Genomic DNA, 18,653 nt, shown 5'->3' with positions numbered 1-18,653 from the left:
GTCATTCAAGAGAAGCAGACAGAAACAAGGTCCGACAGCTGGTTTTTCTTTCTCCATCTTCTTTTACTTCTTTATCATTGTGCATTTTCCTTTTTTGCTCTTTTTTTGAGCCATTAATCCCTTAGGTGCCCTTCACTCCTTTTAAAACCAAAGCTTTGAAGGAGAGCTTACCAAGGCTCAGCCAGACCTGCAATGTGTGATGCTCAAAACAGTACCATACATTGATTACTTTAAAAAGTTTATGCAATATTCTCTATAATGCATAAATTTTCTGTGTAACGTGTAAATTTTCTGCGTAATGTGTCACTTTAATGTGTTTGTTCTTTTAAGAAAAAACAACTATATAAAGATAATAGAGACTTTCTTTTAAGGGAAAATAGTTATATAAAGATGGTAGAATTGGAATATTCTGGACGTGCATGTAAAAATTCACATAATTGTACTTCTTTTAAAAATGATAGATTACTTAGTCCATAAACTATCTAAAGTATAATCTATAATAGATGGCCTGTTAATGGTAAATATTAATATAGGCATCTTTCCTCTAAAATCAGAAGCCATTCACTTAAATTATCATTTTCCATTCCCACCAAATGGAGATTCATTAGTGTATTTTTGTTTTCTTAGTGTTCAGTCCTAAATGAAAAGCTTGAACAACTGCTTCAAGCTTTGCACACAGATTCCCAGGCTGCCCCCGTTCTCCCAGGCATCAGCTCTCTCATTGTAGAAGAAGATACCGTGGAATCTTCCAGTGAAGAATCTTTGTGTGAAAACAAAGAACAACTCACCGATGACCCTGCAAAACCTTCCTCCCAGAAAGCTGTGAGACCAAACGAAATAATGTTGCGGGCAAACAGTTTAAAGAAAGCAGTGAGGCAAGTCATTGAAGAAGCCGGCAAAGGTACACATGAACGAAATCAGCTTTTGAAGAAGTTAGCAGCATTCTTATATTGCAAGCACAATGGAATTTTCACACTGGTCAGGCTATACACACATAGAAAATTTTCAGGCAAGACAGAAGATAGGGCCATTAGAATGAAATTTATCCCCTCTCTTGTTTTAGTAGTAAGGATCAGCATGTTTATGTTAAATAAAGTAACATCTCAGAGATAAAGTACACTGGAAATATTGAAAATTAAGTAATAATTATAAAATTTTAAATATCTTCTACGTCATTAGAATCTGTTGAGTTCTCAAAGAAAATCCAACCTGTAAACTACTTTGAAAATACTTTCTTAAATTTGTTTCCTGAATGTTTATGTTGTTTTTTAAAGAGTTTGTAAAAGCTCCACCTATATTTTAATTTTTTGTATTAATATAATGTATATACCTCTCTTAGAATTTTAATAGTGGACTAAAGTTAACTTTAATTAAAAATTAACATTGAAATCCCTTTTATAGGTTATAACTTGTAGTTGGACTTGTATTTCACTCTCAAATTTTTTATTTTTTTCTTCTGGTAAAAATATAACTTTTACAATTTTAAATATTTAGTTGTATAATCTCTAGTACTTAGAGACATCACCCCAAACTTATCAACTAGCATTAATTTGTGAATATGGAATTTCTTTTGGTTTATGTTTCATTTTCCTTTTTAAGCATACATTAATATTTATGGATTTTACTTTTACTTGTCCAAACATATTTCTCTCCTACTACTTAAAGTTCTGGATGAACAGAGTGTTCACCCTTGTGAACCAGTTAGCCAGTCATTCGATAATGATAGCACAGAAACAGATGAATCTAAAGAAGAATCTAAAGATGATGGTGCAAAAGAGCCTTCAACTGGTAAGAAAACTAATTATTTTGGAATTCAATAAAATGTAATTCTGCTTTTACTTTTCAAAAGGCTTATCGGTTTGTAATAAACTTTGTATTTTAATTTTAACAAGGCTTTTCAAAAGTTAAAGCTTAGATATTCGTGAATAGTAAAATAATAAAGGTAACATTTAGAGTATTGTCAAGTGGTCACATCCCTTTTTTATCAGATAATCTGGAGATCATCATAATGAACTAAGGATTCTGGGACCAACCATAGCTAAATATCTTCATTTTCCTGAAGAAAAAAGGAAGAAACACCTAAATCAACAGATTTTAACCTGTTTTTAGCCTACAGATGCATTTGAGAATTCTGTGAAAGCAGTAGGTCCCACAGGCACGAAATTTGGCATGTCAGTAGTTTAGCGGTCCCTTGAATTCCACTGATCAGCTCGGATGGTTTGCGAATTTCCTATTGCTACATTAATCTCTAAAATCACTGGACATCTATTTACAACCCTATCTCTACTAAAATTATTTTTTCCAGGAAATTAATATGTAGTTGCCTGTTGAAGTTCAAAGATGAATTTATATTTTTAATATTTCAGCTTGTATAAAGGAATAGCTGTTAATTTAGTAGAATAAAACAAAGCAGAAATTAAAGTATTAATGAAGCTGACAAGTAATATGAAAGTAATCACATAATACTAATGAAAAGTCAACACTATTAAATCAGAACTGCGTTCATTAAGCTTTTGCTTTATTTTCATTACATATGCACTTGGGCAGATTGCTTCATTTCTCTGTGCTTTCCTCGTTTGTGAAATGCGGATAATGACATGCCTACCTGTTGTGAAGGTTGAGGAAGTTAAGATATGTGGAGTGCCTAGAATAGAGTCAGGTACATAGTGCTCTGAAAGAGTGTTTGCAGTCATTATCACTATTACCAGTGCTATTCCTGCCACTGCCGTTGCTACTAATTACATTAACTTCCAAAGAATTCTCCTTAATTATATGTGAAACTCTTAGCAACTTTGAAATTAGACCTCACATGTCTGGCATGCAACCAATGCATACATATTCTACAACCTTAGCCCTTTTAGACTTTACGTGTACCTATTTCAGCACACGACTCAACTCTATAACCTTAGACTGTAGGGACCTTAACGGTCCCTGTCGCAGCATATAATCCAATACAGGCGTACTTTATAACCCTCTTGACAGATGGCCACTCACTTTCTTTTGTTTTTTTTTCTTAATATTGTATTTTTTTTTAAGTAATCTCTACACCCAGCGTGCGGCTTGAACTCATGACCTCAAGATCAAGAGTCCCAGGCTCTCCCATCTGAACCAGCCAGATGCCCCACCACTCACTTTCAATACATCCCATTCTTAACATCAGCTCTCAATTGTTAGAAAGCTTTTCTCTATATTCAGCTTTATATTTTCTTCTTAAATTTCTACCCATGACCACACTAACTAATGGAGTTTTATGTGTGATAATGTTAATAGTAACAACTGCTGGCGTTTGTGTGGTGCTTTATGAATAGTTAAAAACAATTTCCTATACATTACCTCACAGTATTGAAGATAACTCTACCATGTGGCAGACCTTTGAAAACAGCTTTCATGGCATCATAGCCTCTTCTACCCCTTATATCTTCTTTTCCATATTATCTCCTAATTCTTTTACCAATTTTTAACTTGATTTCAAACTTTTTTGTTTTTCTGGTTGCACTCAATTGGTCAATATGATGCCCCATTTTGAATGCAGCCCTCCAGATAATAGCACGCCGCTAGCCATACACTACACATTCTGGGCAATTTTGGTTTTCGAAGGCTTCCCTAAGAGTTCTTGTTATGGAGTGTTCTATAGTAATGCCATATAAGCCTGTTTTCCTCCTGTTTCGTGCAAGTGATTTTTTTTTAAATCTAATGATAGTAGTTTATGCTCATCCCTCTGATCTTTTATCTTTTCAATTTGGATCTACCATTACATCCTGTCAAAATCTTTGGAAGCTTCATTGTATCGTCTCAAATTTACTTCATCTAGAATTTAATAAGCTGACTTGTGTGTTTTCATCCCTTAACGAAGTTGACTTAAGCAGGACTGCAAATGGCATTCTTACAATATGCTGCATGACAATTTTCCCTAAGATAAGGAAGGCTCTCTTGGGACGATTGGTGTTTCAGCACTCACTGTAAAACGGTAGCTGGTTTCCCAACCAGCTACCACCCCATCTTACTATAGTCTCATGAACTGAGCACTTGCATTGTAGTCTGCAAAGAAAACTGAAACATATGGGTATGCAACTATAGATATTGATATTGAAATAGACATAAATTTATACAAGTCTTTAATGTTGCAATATTTGATTTTGTTTTCTAGCTAGTAATCCAATTTAGTGGGAGTCAGTAGCAATTGAAGCATTTCTGTATTAAATAATCGTTATTTTTTTAAGAACATTCATTATATTATTAAATTATGCAATAATTCATATGCCTGAAATGTATAATACAGTATGTTACTATGATCAATGAGATGTTATGTTTAAGAAAAACCATGAAACAGTAATTTAGTTACCTGCAATATTACATCAATCTTAGTCACTAAGATGCTGTCTGCTTTTGATCAGAGATGAATATCAAAAGATTGTTTTTATTAGAAATTAGCCCCAGGTCTCACATCTGTCCAAAAAAAAGAAAAAAGTGAGCTGTTCAGCTACTTTTCTTTGGTACAACTGGACTGTTTTTGAAGAGACAGAGAGAGTGTAAGATTAATATGGTTAGTTTGTAATTAGTCTTAGGGAGAGTAAAGATAATTAAATTTTCAAGTATTTTTAAATTGAGTTTGAGGATTACTGGTTTTTTTAAAACACCTGCCAATAGCTCCTAATTGAGTTAAAGATACTATTTGCTCTCCATTAAAAATGACCCCAGTTTAGACAGAATTAAATCTGCTTTTTTGTTGTTTACTTTGAGAAAAATTCTGGTTTGGTATAACTTTTTAAATGTATTGAGCATTTACAAGAATATGATAGAACCGTTCTGGGTAAATCATTGTTATGAATTTATAATTAATTGAGAAGTGCAGGAAACATATGTCGGTTTCATTTGAAAAAAAATACCATCTTCCTTTCATGTATAGAAGACAATGTTAACTCATGTTTCGCACATTAGCTGTAGGAACTACGTTAATTAATTCTGATCACTCAACATTTATGACAAAAAGAATGCATTGGTAGTATACATTATAACACATATGTTCCATTTGCAAAAATCATCAGGCTTCAAAGTTTCTTTTTATCTTTGTTTATATATATATATAATTTATTGTCAAGTTAGCTAACATACAGTGTGTATACAGTGTGCTCTTGGTCTTGGGGGTAGATTCCCACGATTCATCACCTACATAAAACACTATGGGGGCGCCTGGGTGGCGCAGTCGGTTAAGCGTCCGACTTCAGCCAGGTCACGATCTCGCGGTCCGTGAGTTCGAGCCCCGCGTCAGGCTCTGGGCTGATGGCTCGGAGCCTGGAGCCTGTTTCCGATTCTGTGTCTCCCTCTCTCTCTGACCCTCCCCCGTTCATGCTCTGTCTCTCTCTGTCCCAAAAATAAATAAACGTTGAAAAAAAAAAAAGAATTTAAAACACTATGGGTTGGTCACATTCAAATTATGAGTATTACTGAGCTTTAATTATGATAGGCGTCTATGTTCTACTGATCTCCATCTGTTTGAAATGAGTGATCAAGACCCGTGGCAGAATCCCTCCGTTCAGTAAATCTCAAGAAAGTGAAAACAAAGGGAAAAGAATAGGTAAACGCAATGTAATATTTTCAGTTCTGCTAATTGATTTCAACATGTATTAAACTATCTTATGTCCTGAATTTATAAGGACTTGCTTACTTTAATAGCTTTACCATTATCTTTTTTATAATTGGGACTTTTTGCCAACAGTTAAAACTGCACCTGCGCCTCGGTCTCCAGATGGCCGGGCAAGTCGTTCCCAAACTGACTCTGGCCCTGGTCCAGCTGTGGCAACCAGCAAAGAAAACCTGCCTGTGCTCAACACCAGAATAATCTGCCCAGGTAGTATAGATTCTGAAACATGGTATTTTTTTAAGTATTTCTGTGAAAATGTATTAAGTATTCACTTCCATGAACTATTGAAATGTGGTCTGAAAGATAAATGTCCCTTTGAGAGAATGTTCTTGTCACTCTTATCAACCAGACTCTAGATCCTTAGACTTGTGTGTGTGTGTGTGTGTGTGTGTGTGTGTGTGTGTGTATGTATGTGTAAGAATTACCTTGGAAGTATTAAAATATATGTTTTGGGGCCCTGCCCTGAGAAATTTTATCTAGAATAGAGCTCAAGAATCTGCATTTATTAAGCACCTTGGGTAAATCTAATCCTATGTTCTACTACCTCTTAAGTATCTCCACAGCTTTCCTTTTAGTTGTAAGCCACAGGTCTCTCTGTAGTCATTTTTAGACTACTAATATTGCTTCGTTTTGGAACATCTGAGGCATCTATGCCAGCTCTGATGAGATGAATTTACCTTGGGATTCAGTTAGTGCTAGTGAAAACCAAAGAACTTGTACAGCAGGGAAGGAGGAAAATAGAGATGTCTCAGATGTCTCCTTAAGTTCCAGTTGTTTGACCTAGTGAGAACTGTCAAGATTTATTCCAGGGTAGATTGGATCCCAAATTACACCCTTAAAGTCAGTCTCTCCTACATGCTCTTTTAAAAGGTGAATTGCAATTCAAAAATAATAATAGTTGGAGACTTTAGTATCCCACTCTCAGTAGTGAATAGAACAACTAGAGAGAGAGATCAACAAGGAAATAGAAGAACTGAAAAACACATAAAACAAGTAGACTTAACAAATGTCTACAATGCACTCCACATAACAGCCACAGAATGCACATTGTCTATTGCATATGGAACATTCTCCAGGATAGACCATATATGAAGCCATAAAACAACTTTCAATAAATTTAGAAAGATTGAGATATTATACAAAGGATGATCTTTGGCCACAATGGAATGAAATTAGACATCCATAACAGATGGAAATGTTGGGAATGTGGCAATATGTGGGTTAAAGAAAAAAAAACCATAAGAAAAATTTTGAAATCCTTTGATATGAATGAAAACAAAAATACACCATACCAAAACTTACTTGATGTAGTTAAAGAAGTGTTTGGAGGGAAATTTATAGCTGTAAAGGCCTATATTAAAGAGGTAGAAAGATCTCAAAACCTAACTCTCCACCTTAATAAACTGGAAAAAGAAGAGCAAACATACTGAAAGCAATCACTAGGAAGGAAGGAAGAAATATTGGAGTGTAAATAAATGACAAAGAGAATACAAAACAATACAGAAAATCAATGAAACCAGAAGTTGGTTCTGCGAACAGTTCAACAAAATTGACAAGTCTTTATCTAGAGGGACCAAGGAAATAAAAGAAGATTCAAATTACTGAAATCAGGAATAAAAGAGGAAAGATATCACTAACAACCTTACAGAAATAGAAAGGATTATAAATAAGGGAAAGCTATCAACATTACATGGCAATAAATTAGATAACTTCAATGAAATGGACAAACTCCTAGAAGCATGCAAACTACTAAAACTGTGTCGTAGACTCTGGGTCTGGAGTTCTTTCTCGTCTAGCAAGAAAGTGGGATGCAGAATTAAAAATGCGAGAGAGAAGCTGATGTCCAGGAGAAGACAAGAGCCCTGAGTAAGGGTCCTTGTTCTGTTTTTATTAGGATCAGAAGGCTTACAAATGTGGTGATGGGTGTGCACAAAGAGACAGTGAAATCGTGAACATTAACTCATGGGCGTGAGGGAAAGGGGGTTTTGAAGATATGCGGGGGTTAGGGATTTGGGTTAATACAAAACAAAATCCTGGTGTTGGGCAGAAGGTTGTTTATAGCAGACATGAGGCACTACCTCTGTTTACCTAAACTGGTCTAGGGGACAAGAAAGACAGAGCATGCTACCTCAGGGTCAACAAGGCACCTTTCTTTTGCTGCAACTTTGCCCTGCTTCAGTCTCAAGCCTTATTTACCTGTTTACCTAATTTGGTCCTTCCTTCCTGCGAAAGCAGCTTTCTGCTATTGTAAGTACTAAATTGGGGGTTGTTTCCGCCCTGAATACCTAATCTTGTTTACCTCATATACATTTGTCCTATACTGGGGCCTTTGTCCCACCTTATCTATACTGAGGCCTGTGCCCAGGCCTTACCTATACTGGGGCTTTTGCCCCGCCCTATCTATACTGGGGCCTTTGCTCCACCTTATCTAATCTTACTTACCTAATCTTGTTTACCCAAACTTGGGTGTGAACATCCTATGACTTTCTAATTCTTTATACCTTGTTAACCCATTGGCAGAGGCTCAGAAAATTCCTAAGCTTATTCCCACAAAACCGATTCAAGAAGAGAAAATCTAACTAGACCTATAACAAAACTTCTTACAAAGAAAAGGCCAGGTCCAAATCACTTCACTAATGAACTCTGCCAAGTGTTTAAAGAATTAATATCAGCAGTTCACAAACTCTTCCAAAAACTAAACGAGGAAGGAACATTTTCCACCTCATTCTTTGAGGCCAGTATTACCCTGGTACCAAACCAAAGATGTTCAGGTCACTAACCATCAGGGAAATGCAGATTAAAAACCATAATGAGCTGTCACCTCACACTACTCAGGATGGCTATTATCAAAAAACAAACAAACAAAAAAATCAAAAGACAACAAGTGTTGGGGAGGATGTGAGGTGCCTGGATGGCTCAGTTAAGTGTCCAGCTCTTGATCTCAGCTCAGGTAATGATCTCACAGCTTGTGGGATCAAGCCCCGTATTGGGCTCTGTGCTGACAGCTCAGAGCCTGGAGCCTGCTCCGGATTCTGTGTCTCCCTTTCTCTCTGCTCCTCCCCTGCTTGCTCTCTCTCTCTCTCTCTCTCTCTCTCAAAAATAAACATTAAAAAAATTTTTTTTAAAAACTAAAATTAGGACTACCATATGATCCAGCAATCCCACTCTGGGAATTTATCAAAAGAATTGAAATCATTATTTTGAGGCGATATTAGCACTCCCATGTTTATTGTAGCACTATTCACTACATCCAAGACGTGAAAGCAACCTAAATGTCCACTGAGTGATGAATGGATCAAGAACACATGGTATATACATACACTGGAATATTGTTCAGCTTAAAAAAAAAAAAAAATCTGTAATCTGTCATAATGTGAATGGACCTGGAGGAAATTATGCTAAGTGAAATAATTCAGTCACATTACAAGTACTACATGATTCACTTCCATGAAGTATCTAAAATAGTCAAAACCATAAAATCAAAGAGTGGAATGGTGGTTGCCAACAACTAGAAGTAAGAGGAAATGGGGAGTTGCCAGTCAAGCTGCATAAAATTTCAGTTAAGTAAGGTGAGTAAGTTCTCGAGATCTGGTGTCCAAAATTGTACCTAGAGTTAACAATACTGCCTTGTACACTTAAAAATTTGTTAAGAGGGTAGGTCTCATAGTAAGTGTTCTTACCACAATAATATAAAGTAAAAAGTTAAGGACGCCTGTGTGGCTCGGTCGGTTAAGTGTCCAGCTGTTGATTTCAGCTCAGGACACGATCTCACAGTTGTGAGATTGAGCCCTGCATCAGGCTCCATGCTGAGCTTAAGATTCTCTTTCCCTCTGCCCCTCCCCGTTTACACATGTGCTCACTCTCTCAAAAAAAATAAATAAAAATTAGAAAAAAAGTTAAAAACCAAACAAAAAAAGGGCTATCCCTGAGTCCTGGGCTCACCTGACTGAGTCATCCTCCTTTTCTAATGGTTGGTTGGTAAGCCCTCATCTTTGGTCTACCTCTTTAATGATCTTCAAATAAATTCATTTTACATTTTGCTCAGCTTTTCAATTTTCCCTCAAAGTGAGGAGGGGTAGTTGGTCTGGTGAACTGACAATATGCCATCATCAAAATGATACATTGATTTTTAGTTTTGGCAGATTCTGGGTTGTTGTGGCTTTCCATGAAACTTTCTCCTCTCATAAATCAAAAAGGATAAATGAAAAGGAAGAAAGAAAGAAGACAATCCATAGGATAAAGGAAAATATTTGTAAATAGTATATGTGATAAGGGACTAGTATTCAAAATATATAAAGAGCTCTTAAAATTCAACAGTAACAAATACTTCAATTTAAAAATGGGCAAAGGATCTCTTGCAAAAAGATATTCAAGTGGCCAATAAACACATGGAAAGATGCTCATCTTCATTAGTCATCAGAGTAATGCAAATCAAAACCACAATGAAATACCACTTCACTTTACTGGGATGGCTATGATCAAAAAAGGCAGATAATAACAAATATTGGCAAGGATGTGGAAAAATTGGAACTTTTATACTTTGTTGGTTAGCATATGAAATGGTGCAGCATGGGGCGCCTGGGTGGCGCAGTCGGTTAAGCGTCCGACTTCAGCCAGGTCACGATCTCGCGGTCCGTGAGTTCGAGCCCCGTGTCAGGCTCTGGGCGGATGGCTCGGAGCCTGGAGCCTGTTTCCGATTCTGTGTCTCCCTCTCTCTCTGCCCCTCCCCCGTTCATGCTCTGTCTCTCTCTGTCCCAAAAATAAATAAAAACGTTGAAAAAAAAAATTAAAAAAAAAAAAAAAGAAATGGTGCAGCCATTTTGCAAAAACAGTTGGGCAGTTCCTCAAAGAATTAAACAGAGTTAACATATAACCCAAAAACCCACTACTAGGTATACACCCATGAGAAGTGAAAATACACGTCTACACAAAAACTTGTATGTTACTGTTTATAGCAACATTACTCATAATAGCCAATTAGAAGAAACAACCCAAATAATCATCAATTGATGAATGGAAAAACAAAATGTACAATATCCATACAGTGGACTATTATTCATTAAAAAGAACAAAGAACGGGGGTGCTGGCTGGCTCAGTCAGGGGAGTATGCAACTCTTCATCTCAGGGTTGTGAGTTTGAGCCCCGTGTTGGGTGTAGAGATTACTTAAAAATAAAATCTTTAAAAAAAAGAATGAAGCACTGATACATGCTGCAACATGAATACCTCTGAAAACATTATGCCTAGTGAAAGAAGCTTGACATAAAAAGCCACATACTATATGATTACATTTATATAAAATGCCCAGAGTAGTCAAGTCCTGAGAGAACATAGGTGAGTGGTTTCCAGGGTTTGAGGATGTGGGGAATGGGGGGCAAGGAAAATGACTACTAACAGGTACAGGGTGTTTTTTGTAGAGTAATAAAAAATGTTCTAAATGTGATGGTAGTGATCATTGCACAACTTTGTGTATATACTACAAACAGACAAATTATGCACTTACTCAAAAGGTGAATTTCATGGTATGTGAATTATATCTCAGTGAAATATTAAAGTAGATAAACCCATAACATGTTTGATTCTGGAAAAAGACCTCCACGTCTAGAGGTTATATTTCTATTCAAACCTGAAACCATGAGATGACCTTTCTGGCTAAAGCTGTAAATATGCCTGACCTTAAAACATTTTAGAAAATATTATCCTTTTCTGTGGCTGGAGCCTGATTCTTCACCTGTCTAAAGTGTGCTTCTTTTCTTACCAAAATAGTGGCTTTGTCCATTTATTTACTTATGTAGACATAAAAGAAACTGGCATAACTAAGTCTGCCGTGGCAGATTCAAAACTATGAAAATAAATGACAGAATAAAATTCATTTTGATTATTTAATAACCAGCTAAACTTTGTAGCTGAAATAATGAATAATTATCTTCTAAGAAGACCACATTGTTGAGGAAAGGAATATTGGCTTAAAAAAAGGACTTTTTTCCTAATTTCCTAGTGGTTCTCAATTCCAAGACATACTTTCCTTCGCTATTCTTTCCTTTTTGTTTGTTTATTCCCTTAGGCCCTTGTTATTTTTCTTCTTTGCAGAGTTTAATGCTTCTAGCCTCAGTTTTGGGTTGGGTAGATCATAAAATTGATTAGCTTTGAATATCGTAACTACTTAGTAGAAAGCTAACTGCTTGTTGAAATAAATTTGAGGTTTTACATATTTAGAGGTAAGATAAATGCTTCACTTTTTTACGTTCAATACTGCTCTTAAATACCTGTGCTTAATATTTTCATACTTACTGTTGATACCAACACTGGGATTTCACTTAGTATATCTGTTAATACTTTTAATTGAATATTATTATCTATGCTTTGAGCATATGGAAGTAGTAACACCGTGACATTCTTGCTAATTCAGCCTTTATTGCAAATTCCTTACAGATTTACTGCCTTATTTGCTATAACATAGGAGGTAATATTTACTTGTTGAAGTATAGAATCACTAGAATGGTAAATGAGAAACTGTCACAAAGAGACTCTTATTTGAGTCTTCATCAGCTGCATTTTTTATGACCACATATGGATCCTGGTTGTAATCACCAATGTTATAGTTTTTGGTTTTGAATAATGAGAAGATTAGACACCGAAAATCATGCTTTGGGGGCAAGGTATCTGAGATTAAGTCTGAAAACAATGCACTGGCTCTTTATCTTTTTTCTTAACATGTGATCCTGTATGTATTTATTTTTCTGTCCAGGTTTAAGAGCAGGATTAGCTGCCTCAATTGCTGGGAGTTCTATTATCAACAAAATGTTACTGGCAAATATTGATCCTTTTGGTGCAACGCCATTTATTGACCCAGATCCAGATTCCGTGTAAGGAAATACTTTTGTAAATATCTCGTTTTGACTTTTCTTGTTTCTACTTTATACGAACGGTAAAATTGTCAATGAGTTACAAGAAATATGCTTCCCCATATAAAAAGGGTCATCAGGGGCGCCTGGGTGGCTCAGTAGGTTAAGTGTCAGACTTCGGCTCAGGTCATGATCTCGTGGTTCACGAGTTCGAGCCCCGCGTCGGACTCTGTGCTGACAGCTCGGAGCCTGAAGCCTGTTTCAGATTCTGTGTCTCCCTCTCTCTCTCTGACCCTCCCCCCATTCATGCTCTGTCTCTCTCTGTCTCAAAAAATAAATAAATGCTAAAAAAAAAAAAAAGGGGGGGTCATCAGAAAATTTCAAAAGTTGATGATGATGAGTACATTGATGCATTTGAAACAGTTGTTTTCAGGATCTGTTCTCAAGGTAGGTCCTGTCTAGCCTATTTCCCTATGGCAAAATGAGGCATACCTGTATTCACTTTTCCCTGGAATATTGTATTATTTATTTCAGGAAGCATCTGGCCCACATTGATCTCTTCCCTTCTTAAAAGTACACGTGTTTTTTTGTTTGTTTTTTGTTTTGGGTTTTTTTTTTTTTTTGGCAGTTCAGTATGAACTTTTACTTCTGCATATAATTTTTCTCTTGTTACATCTCATTTCTCTAATGACACTCCTCAAAGACGTCCCCATATTTTTTTAATTTAAATTCATGTTAGTTAACATATAGTTTGTCCATTGATAAGAGTACAGCGGATGAGACTTTCTAATGATCAAGAAAGGAGGATTGGCACCTGACTGCAAGACCCTCCCACTTATGTATGTAGTAAAGGGCTCACGTAGGAAGTAAAAGAACCAAGGTTTTATTACAAGTTTTAGAAAAGCGTTACTATGATTCTGTCTCTGCATGGCCCCCTATCCCTTTTAGCACATGTACCAAAAATTACACGTATGTACTGGGGTTGTACACATGGCATATGAACAGGAAATAATTCCTGCTAAGTTTTACTCTCTTCTGTAAGGAATGGAAACTTAAATGGTTTTAAGTGCTGTTTTGTGTGCAAGTTGTAATTGTTATGAATCTGAAATTGACTCTTATGTACTTTTCCATATTATCACAGAGATGGATATTCAGAAAAATGTGTCATGAACAATTACTTTGGGATTGGATTAGACGCAAAAATTTCATTAGAATTTAATAATAAGAGAGAAGAACACCCTGAAAAATGCAGGTAATTTTGGGTAATAGTTATAATGTTATTACAGGAAGGCAATTTCACTTTAATTTCATTTATTACCTCTTTTGCTTGCTCTGCCTTTAAAGATGAATAAATAATAGCTATTGAAATGTCTGCCAATATTTATTTTCAGGAGCCGAACTAAAAATTTGATGTGGTATGGAGTCCTCGGAACCCGGGAGTTATTACAAAGGTCGTATAAGAATTTAGAACAGAGAGTTCAACTTGAGGTAAGTTCATCTTGAAGTAAAGATATTTCATGTTATCTTACTTAGAAAAATAATTTCATTTGGGCAACTCAATTGGCTTCAATTCCTCTTTGAGTGTTTAAACACTCAGTGGAAGTGATTACCAACTTTATACTAAGGGAGGGCTAGACCCTGGATATGACCAATACACTTATCATTATCATTGGCACTTGAAATTTGGATGCTACTGTGGAGTCTTGGTGCCCTGTGAGAAGGTGCAGCCATGAGAGTGCATTTATAGGAGAGCGTTTGTAACAGATTCTCACAGATTTTCTCATTTAAGTTTATAAATCTTGACCCAATTCTATGATGGCCTGATGTTTCAGAAATCCCTGAAAAAAACATTTATAGTAAATAGACTGTTTTAATTCAAATGTATGTTCGTTCCAATTATTTCTAACAATAGTTAGTAAACTAAAAAGAGATCTTGAGCATTTAAATTTTTCAGTAGTTTTTTACTAATTTAAATGGGAAATTAAGGACAGCAAAAGTTATTTAATCTCCTCCAATAAGAGGAGAAAGATGGTTGGAGACCATCTGGCTCTGAAAAGTCTACTAACTTCTGTGACTTTTATTTTCTTTCACCCTTGTTCCAGGATTCATAGTTTATGCCAATATGCATGTCTTTCTTTCTTGTGTCTTTTTATAGCCAGATATTTTAAATTAAGGTATAGCCTATGTACAGAGAAGTATGTAGATTAAACAGAGCGTTATTATTTTAGGTGTTATCTTAATACTGGAATGAGCACTGGCTCATTCATTATCAACTAAATGTTTTAGTAAAGATAAACCCGTTATGCCTTCCACACTAGAACATAACCACATGATCAGCTAGTTTGATTTATCACCGCTTATAAAATTAAGATGGATGTGGGGTGCCTGGGTGGCTCAGTCGGTTAAGGGTCTGACTTCAACTCAGGTCATGATCTCGTGATTCCTGAGTTCGAGCCTGCCTGGCGTCGGGCTCTGTGCTGACAGCTCAGAGCCTGGAGCCCGCTTTGGATTCTGTGTCTCCCTCTCTCTGCCCCTCCCCTGCTCATGCTCTGTCTCCCTCTCTCAAAAATAAATAAACATTAAAAAATATATTTAAAAATTAAGATGGATGTTACTGGCATTTTTTCCATTTCCTTTAAGTTAGTGATATGATTTGAACAGCTGTTCTAAAGCACACAGAGCTACCTGTTCAATTTATTGGATTCAGAAAAAGTTCATTATTCTACTAAATACTTAATGTGTGTTCATTTTAAGAAATACACATTGAGCACCTGCTGTGTACCATGATTGGCCCTTTGGATAGAGTATAGACCTTTGAATGTGTTTTTATGAAAAAGAAAAGAATGTGTAAAAAATACCTATAGGAGTACAATCAAGCATAAAATGTTCTCAGTTATTTCAAATGGTTGAATATGGATTGGAATTGGATTTTCATTTGTTCTAAGGAGTGGAGATGATTTTGATTGGGTATTAAAAGGCAATGTTATAAAGTTACATTAATTATCTTTTATTGCAGGAGTTATTTAATGACAATATAGCCCCTATTTTAAGAATGACATCTGCAAGCTCTTCTTTTTTAAGGTGAAGGATTGAGAATTGACTTACATGTCATGTATAATTACTCACCAGCCATATGATATTTGTTTCCTATTTCAGTGGTAATTTAGTTTTCATTTTTGTGATTAATTAGAAGACACAGTAAGTATAAGATACTTCCTGACATGCATGGTTTTTCTCTCCCTGGCTTTGGTTTTGGCTACTGGAGAAACTCACCCAGAGTTTTGGCCAGCCACCATTAGTGACAGAGTGGCAGCCCAGTAGCAGGAGTTCTGAGAGGGGCTAGATGGGGTGGCTAGGACCCAGACGCCCTCACTCAGCTTGCTTTCAAAATGTTGCTTATAATAAGCACAAAGATGACCCTAATACAAGTGAAAATGTAAGTGACTTGAAAAAAAAGAAAAGTACCTCCCAATCTGGGCAGAAAAGTTAATATTTTTAAGGTTGGTTTTCTGTAACAACTATAGTAATTTACACCTTAAATTTTTTTTAGTTAAAAAAATAAGATAAAGGTAATGTGTAGGAGTATGTTTCTAGGAGAGCAAACATTACCAACATACTTCCCTCCATCATCCTTTGTCTTTGGCATTCTAGTGGCTTCCCAACTAGTGGTTTTGCTCTTTTTCTCTAACTTCTAAGCTTTTTACCTTACAGTGTGATGGGCAGTATATTCCTCTCCCCAGTCTGCAAGGAATAGCAGTGTTGAACATTCCCAGCTATGCCGGAGGCACCAACTTTTGGGGTGGAACTAAAGAAGATGATGTAAGTATTTCCTTGCGCCTTCTAGATTCTAGAGGCTGCCCGTATTCCTTGGTTCATGGCCCCTTCCAACGTCTCCAAAGCCAACAAAGGCAGGTTGAGTCTCACAGTGCATCATTCTGATCTCCCCTCCTGCCCTTCTCTTCCACTTTGAATGACTTTTGTGATTACATTGGGCCCACTGCATCATCCAAGGTAATCTCCCCTTCTCAAGGTTCCCCCTGTAATCACATCTGCAAAGTCTCTTTGGCCACGTAAAGTAACATTCACTACTTCTGCAGATTTGAACATGGACATTTTTGGGGTAGAAAGGGAGACGTTATTCTGCCTGCCAAAATACCTTTCTGTATTTTTAACTCTACATCTATGTGGCTATTATTTTTATTTTTAGAAATGTTAACAGGGCTCATTTGGCCGTTAACATTTAGGTCTATGTTTGTCGTCCTTTTAGACTTTCCTGTCAAAGGAGGAAAAAAACACAACTTAACAATGTAACACATATAATAATGTAAATAATGTAAGAACTATAAAATTTACATTAGCTGTGAACTTTTTGTCAGCCCATAACTACTCTTCCACTCTTAAATATCTTAAAGGGAAGAAATCAAGGAGATAAAGGTAAATAAAGCTAATGACTCCTCCTAGGTAATCAGACAGTGTTCTGAGAGCTTCACATTCATTACTGACAATCACGATTTTTATCTAAATTTTACCAGTGAAGAAACTGACACAAAGTTCACATAGGAAGTAGCACAGACAGGATTTAAAACCACGCAGTCTCAATCTACTCCTGAAATAATTGTTGCACTATATGTTAACTAACTTGGATGTAAATTAAAAAAATACAATTAAAATTAATTAATTAATTAATTAATTAAAAAAAAAAAACCACGCAGTCTGCTAACAAAAATGATAAGAAATCGGGGTACCTGGGTGGCTCAGTCAGTTAGGCCTCTGACTTCAGCTCAGGTCATGATCTCACAGTTTGTGAGCTCGAGCCCCATGTCAGGCTCTGTGCTGACAGCTCAGAGCCTGGAGCCTGCTTGGGATTTTGTGTCTCCCTCTCTTTCTACCCCCTGCTCATACTCTGTCTCTCAAAAATAAGTAAACATTGAAAAAAAATTTTTTTAATGACAAGAAATCATCAATGTTTGCAAATTCATGCCCTGATATTTTCAGTTTTAATTTAGATACTGCTTTATGCTGAATAATTTTTTTTTCCGAGGCATAATTGTTTATCATATAGTCAAAGAGAGAAAAAAGGGGACAAAGTAAGACAGCCAGAACTTAAATTGTTTGATTAAATTGATTTTGTGGGAATGCATTTAACATCAAAACAAAGTAAGCCTGCATCATTTTTAGCCTCTGAGGTGTCTGTTACCATCTTCTCAAATGCCCTAAAAAGTTGTCATATTAATATATAAAGCACATTATACATATTGCTTGTAAACATTGAAGGATTTCCCTTAGAACATGCCAGGTAAACTGGGTATTTTAGGTTTCCTGAAATTATGTGCATCATTTTATCAAGACATCTGAGTTATGTGTGAACAGATATTTGATGCATTTTATGCCAAGATGGATTATTTAAAATTTTTTAATGTTTATTTTATTTTTGAGAGAGAGAGAGAGAAACCGAGCATGAGCAGGGGAGGGGCAGAGCAAGAGGGAGACCCAGAATCCGAAGCAGGCTCCAAGCTCTGAGCTGTCAGCACAGAGCCCTACCCGGAGCTCGAAGTCACAAATGGGGAGATCATGACCTGAGCCAAAGTCAGATGCTCAACCAACTGAGCCACCTCGGTCCCCCCAAGATGGATTATTTAGAATAGAATAGTTCGCTGGTTTAAAGAGTGCTTTATGAAGGGCATGAACATTTTATCCATGTGGGTTTTAAATCTTTTGTATTAAGTTTGTTTACATTAAATCATCTACAGTGGGTTTTTTTTTGGGGGGGGGTGGTCCTTGGACTATCATTTCCTATTAAAATTGACTTACTTTCCTGCTTACTATTTCTGTAGGTTTTACTATATATATTGCAGACTTTACATTGCTGATGTGCCACTTCATCGAAACCTTAACCTCATCAGGGGAAATGTAATATAGGTTTTCTTTTCAGATATTTGCTGCACCATCATTTGATGACAAGATCCTGGAAGTCGTTGCAATATTTGATAGCATGCAAATGGCAGTTTCCAGGGTCATTAAACTGCAGCATCATCGAATAGCCCAGGTTTGTTTTCTCTGATCAGACCTGACCTCACTACTCGGGCCACTGGGGAAGCTATTCCAAATGATTCCTACGCTGTCTGTTCATCTATAAAATATGAACTTTCTTGTCGTGTCAGTTGTTAC

The 18,653-nt window shown here is 36.3% G+C and overlaps 1 protein-coding gene across 3 annotated transcripts in view; it reads left to right on the top strand.

Annotated features, from left to right (window-relative positions):
• The window catches only part of DGKH (diacylglycerol kinase eta), a 177,323-nt gene that overhangs the window by 137,280 nt on the left and 21,390 nt on the right, over nt 1-18,653 (top strand). For all 3 annotated transcript variants that reach the window (XM_047080318.1, XM_047080309.1, XM_047080327.1), the window contains exons 16-23: nt 628-901; nt 1,666-1,788; nt 5,717-5,848; nt 12,389-12,506; nt 13,627-13,737; nt 13,877-13,973; nt 16,197-16,304; nt 18,418-18,531. In XM_047080318.1, coding sequence (XP_046936274.1) covers nt 628-901; nt 1,666-1,788; nt 5,717-5,848; nt 12,389-12,506; nt 13,627-13,737; nt 13,877-13,973; nt 16,197-16,304; nt 18,418-18,531 — 1,077 coding nt within the window. The remainder of the gene's footprint in view (nt 1-627; nt 902-1,665; nt 1,789-5,716; nt 5,849-12,388; nt 12,507-13,626; nt 13,738-13,876; nt 13,974-16,196; nt 16,305-18,417; nt 18,532-18,653) is intronic.

The sequence above is a fragment of the Lynx rufus genome, unplaced genomic scaffold (genome assembly GCF_022079265.1).
Source record: "Lynx rufus isolate CCGP_SWC_20201006 ecotype Redwood Valley unplaced genomic scaffold, mLynRuf1.p SCAF_1, whole genome shotgun sequence".
NCBI classification, from domain to species: domain Eukaryota; kingdom Metazoa; phylum Chordata; class Mammalia; order Carnivora; family Felidae; genus Lynx; species Lynx rufus.
The sequence above is the reverse complement of the archived record's forward strand: the minus strand, read 5'-3'. Positions and strand labels throughout refer to the sequence as shown.